Source organism: Papio anubis, chromosome X (genome assembly GCF_008728515.1).
Source record: "Papio anubis isolate 15944 chromosome X, Panubis1.0, whole genome shotgun sequence".
NCBI classification, from domain to species: Eukaryota; Metazoa; Chordata; class Mammalia; order Primates; family Cercopithecidae; genus Papio; species Papio anubis.
This window is the reverse complement of record NC_044996.1, coordinates 51262440-51266226: the sequence shown is the minus strand read 5'-3', so window position 1 is coordinate 51266226 and position 3787 is coordinate 51262440. Positions and strand designations below refer to the sequence as shown.

General features: G+C 44.4%; 1 protein-coding gene across 1 annotated transcript; it reads left to right on the top strand.

Moving 5' to 3' along the window:
• Nucleotides 1-2405: 2405 nt before the first annotated feature.
• On the top strand, nt 2406-3563 carry LOC101010005 (protein ARMCX6-like; the record flags this gene model as incomplete). The annotated part of the gene is made up of 1 exon (XM_003918001.4): nt 2406-3563. A coding segment is annotated over one exon (573 nt), but the record flags the coding sequence as incomplete, so codon positions are not given.
• Between the last annotated feature and the right edge of the window lie 224 nt (nt 3564-3787).

The window sequence follows — 3787 nt, the reverse complement described above, 5'->3', positions numbered from 1 at the left end:
TGCTATGAGCATTCTTATACATGTCGTTTGGTAAATATATGCATGCATTTCTCTTGGGTGTAATGTCATAAATTGTGCATATTTTTACTCTGAAAACAAAATTAGGGGGTAGAGCCTGGAGTATAGTGAACTCAGCAAGGCAAATGCTATCTTATGGGGCTCTGTTGGGAAAACTAGGTGGTCTTGTCCAAGAGACAGCTCTGTTAATTTCCATGTCCCACTGACCTTAACACTTGACATTTCAGCTAGAGTGGGTATTGCCTTAAATACTATTCTCTGAAATAACCAGTGGTGTCATTCTAGCAAGTATCACTCCAGAAAACTCCTTATACATACAAAGGTGTAAAAGTATTTTTAAAAGGTCATTATTTCCAAGAAGAGTGAGCAGCGGCAAGAAAAATATAATTAAAAATATTTAGTTCTCCATTCTTGTTTTATGAAATCTGCTTTTTCATGGATCTAAGCAAGATGATAGATATTAGTTGCTGAGGGGAGGGGAAGTAAAGAGATGGGCTATTGCCCAGTATTCTAGGATGAAGATAAAGAAGTATAAATACAAAGAGACAGTTGCTCCAGGAGAAGATAAGAAAGTATCAGAATAAGTTTTGTCTCTGGAAATCAGAGAAAAACAAATTCCCACAAAAAGGTAATGCATTTTCTTTTGGATTCCAGGATTGGCGAAGAAAAAAATGAGTGACAGGTCTGGTGTGCTGGGGGGAAGAGAGAGAGGGAGGCACACTCTTGCATCACTACTGGTGACAACCATGGCTCATTAGTGACATATATCTCAGATGACCAAGATCTGTGGTAAAGTCAAGTCTTTTTGATCCAGCCATCAGCTCTCTGCTGTTGACCTCAGAGAGGCATCTTTGTAGATGAGTGAAGAAAGAAGAAACTGCTCTGGTTATGTGCAGGTTGGTGTGAGAATGAGGATTGCCTAGGAAGTCTTAGGGTCAGGATTGAGACAGAGTCATCTTCCCCTATACTCTCGCCCCACCCACCAGCTTATTTTAGTTCTCTAAATGGTGCATAGGATCCGGGGGAGAGTTGGTGTTGGGGACCTGAGAGTGAGAGATGAGAAATGTTTGACAGATAGAGTCCAGAATCAGTAAAAGGTAGGAACTGTGGCCTATCACCCAGTGCTGTGTTCGCCGACCCTACTGATAGATACTGGTTTGTTTGTCTGTCTGTAGGGGGCAGTGCAACCCAAGAAAAAGGAAGAAGAAAATTACAGGTTATTTGGTAGAGACTGAAGCAAGAGTGTATTCCTTCAAGGAAATGTGGAGCCAGAACCAGTCACAAGAGGGTGGTACACACAAGTGCTAAACTGGAACTTGCCCTTCTACTCCTGTCTTGTTTTCAGAAAACCCTTAATCCCAATCCTTTATGGCTCTGGGAAAGCAGTGTCAAAATCTATAGGGCAGAAAGGGGAGTGAGGTGAGGTAGAGCAGAAAAGTGGGCATTCATGGGAGAAGGGCAAGGGATAAAGTGGCAGGAAGCCAGGGTGGGGAAGATGGGTGTCCCTAGACCTAAATGGGAGACTTTGGAAAGTTACATTCCTCACTCTGGAGTGGATGCACCTGAAACTTACATGTGAGTGCATTTGCCAATCTCTATTCTCTTTTCTCTGTCTAGCTGTAGACAATAATCTAAGTAAGGGAGGAAAGAAATTGCCCCACACAGTGTGATATGCTGGAGATAAGGGGTAGAAACGAGGTGTCTGAGGCAGACTACAGAGTCCAGAGGCAATTTAGCTTCTCCCTCTCACAGCCTTTGTTCTTTTCTCCTCTTACATTGGTGCTGGAAAAAGATAAATGCTGCACCTCTGAGCTTGAGGGAGGTAAAACCCCAGAAGAGGAATATTTGAAAATTAAGACCTTAAATCCGGAAATAGAGATACTGATACCCTTGTAACCTGTGCATTGACATGTCTCTTTGGGGAGACTCATCTAAAAGCTCTATGTGTTTGCATGGCTGCTAGGTCCATGTTGGATGGCAATTAGATTGATTGTGTCCAGGAAAAGAATGTGTAACAATCTCCTTCCTAAAATGCCACAACTAGATCACCTTTTAAAGAGTGAGGCCCATCTGTGACTTGCATTAGATGTGGGATATACACTGACTGACGAATATGTGAAAGATGATATGGAAATCTGGTCTAGAAGTTGACACACTGTTCATCCTTCATCCACTTATCAGAAGAAGGCACATCCAAACAAGAAAAGACGAAAATTGCGGGGGAGCTGCAGAAAGGTAAGGCCCATGATCTGCAGTCAAGAGTTGAGGATGAGCCAAGCCCTGGGGATTAGACTGACAAAATCATGGGCAGTAAGAACTCACAGCCTCTCCAAAAGCAAACCATACAAATAAAAATGAATCACCTATTCCCCAATGAAAATTTTTAAAATGCTGGATATGCTCAAAACTTTAAAAAAGGTAGTTGTGTTCTAGACCTCTCCAAGTGTCTTTTCATTCAGGGAAAACTGTTGTTTGCTGAGCCCAAGGATGCAGGCTTTCCATTTAGCCAGGATATCAATAGCCATTTGGCCAGTCTCTCAATGGTTAGAAACACGGGCCCCACACCAGACCCCACTGTTAGAGAGGCTTTGTGTGCCACGGATAACTTAAATACCAGCATTGAAAGTGAGGGCCAGATTAAGATGTACATCAATGAAGTGTGTCAGGAGACTGTGTCACATTGCTGCAACTCATTTCTGCAGCAGGCCGGATTAAATTTGTTAATAAGCATGACAGTTATTAATAACATGCTTGCCAAGTCCGTTTCAGACTTGAAGTTTCCTTTGATATCAGAGGGAAGTGGATGTGCTAAGGTTCAGGTTTTGAAACCACTGATGGGTTTGTCTGAAAAGCCAGTCTTGGCGGGGGAGTTAGTCGGTGCCCAGATGCTCTTCTCATTCATGTCCCTCTTTATCAGAAAAGGAAACAGAGAGATTCTCCTGGAAACCCCTGCCCCATAAACGGCCCTCTGGAACACAATGGGACGGAATCCACCCACAACGCGCTTGGTTTGCAGATGTCAAAGAATCTGCAGAGGGTGCTACTGAAGATCCAGCCTTAGCCAATCACCACCTCATTGGGTGAAAGTTCCAGGGCTCAATCCAGGACCACACTCTTATTGGCCAGGCAGGGGCTCCCACAGAGCTTTGAGTAACTTGTTGGTTGTGCAGTCTGCAGGCAATGTTGGCACTGTAAATTCCTCCCTTGCAGCCTCCTTCATGTGGTGAGGGGATCACTTCAGCTGCCTGCTGTGGACAAAGAACATCAAATTACAGCTATTGTTGCCTGTGGTGGTCTCCCTGTCCAAGCAGAACCGCTTTGCAGAGACCAGACGCATATCGCAGCTTGAGCTGAAAATGCATTTGTTGCAGCTTAGGTTGAATTATTTTTCGTTTACTCTTTCTTCTACACGCGCCTGATGGATAGTGAACCTATTCATCAAAAAAGTGCACTGCTCTTCTGTCTATTGTACCGACTTAACCTCTTCCACCCAAGTCCGCATCTGTGTGTATCATCAATAAAGTTGTGTGCTTTGATTGGCAGAAAAGAGTCATGGTCCTTGTCCTTGAGTTTACAGTCTGCACTGAGAGAAGGACAAAAAAAGCACGATAAACGCCAGCTGACTGGGACTTCTGTTCCCTGACAAATGCCGGCTTATCGGTGCTCACAGGAGGCAGGGATAGAGAGGGGCTGCAGTGCTCAGAATAAACTTCAAGAAGGGGCTGGGGGCGGGGGTGGGAGGAAGGGAGGGGCACAGCGGGGGAGTTCG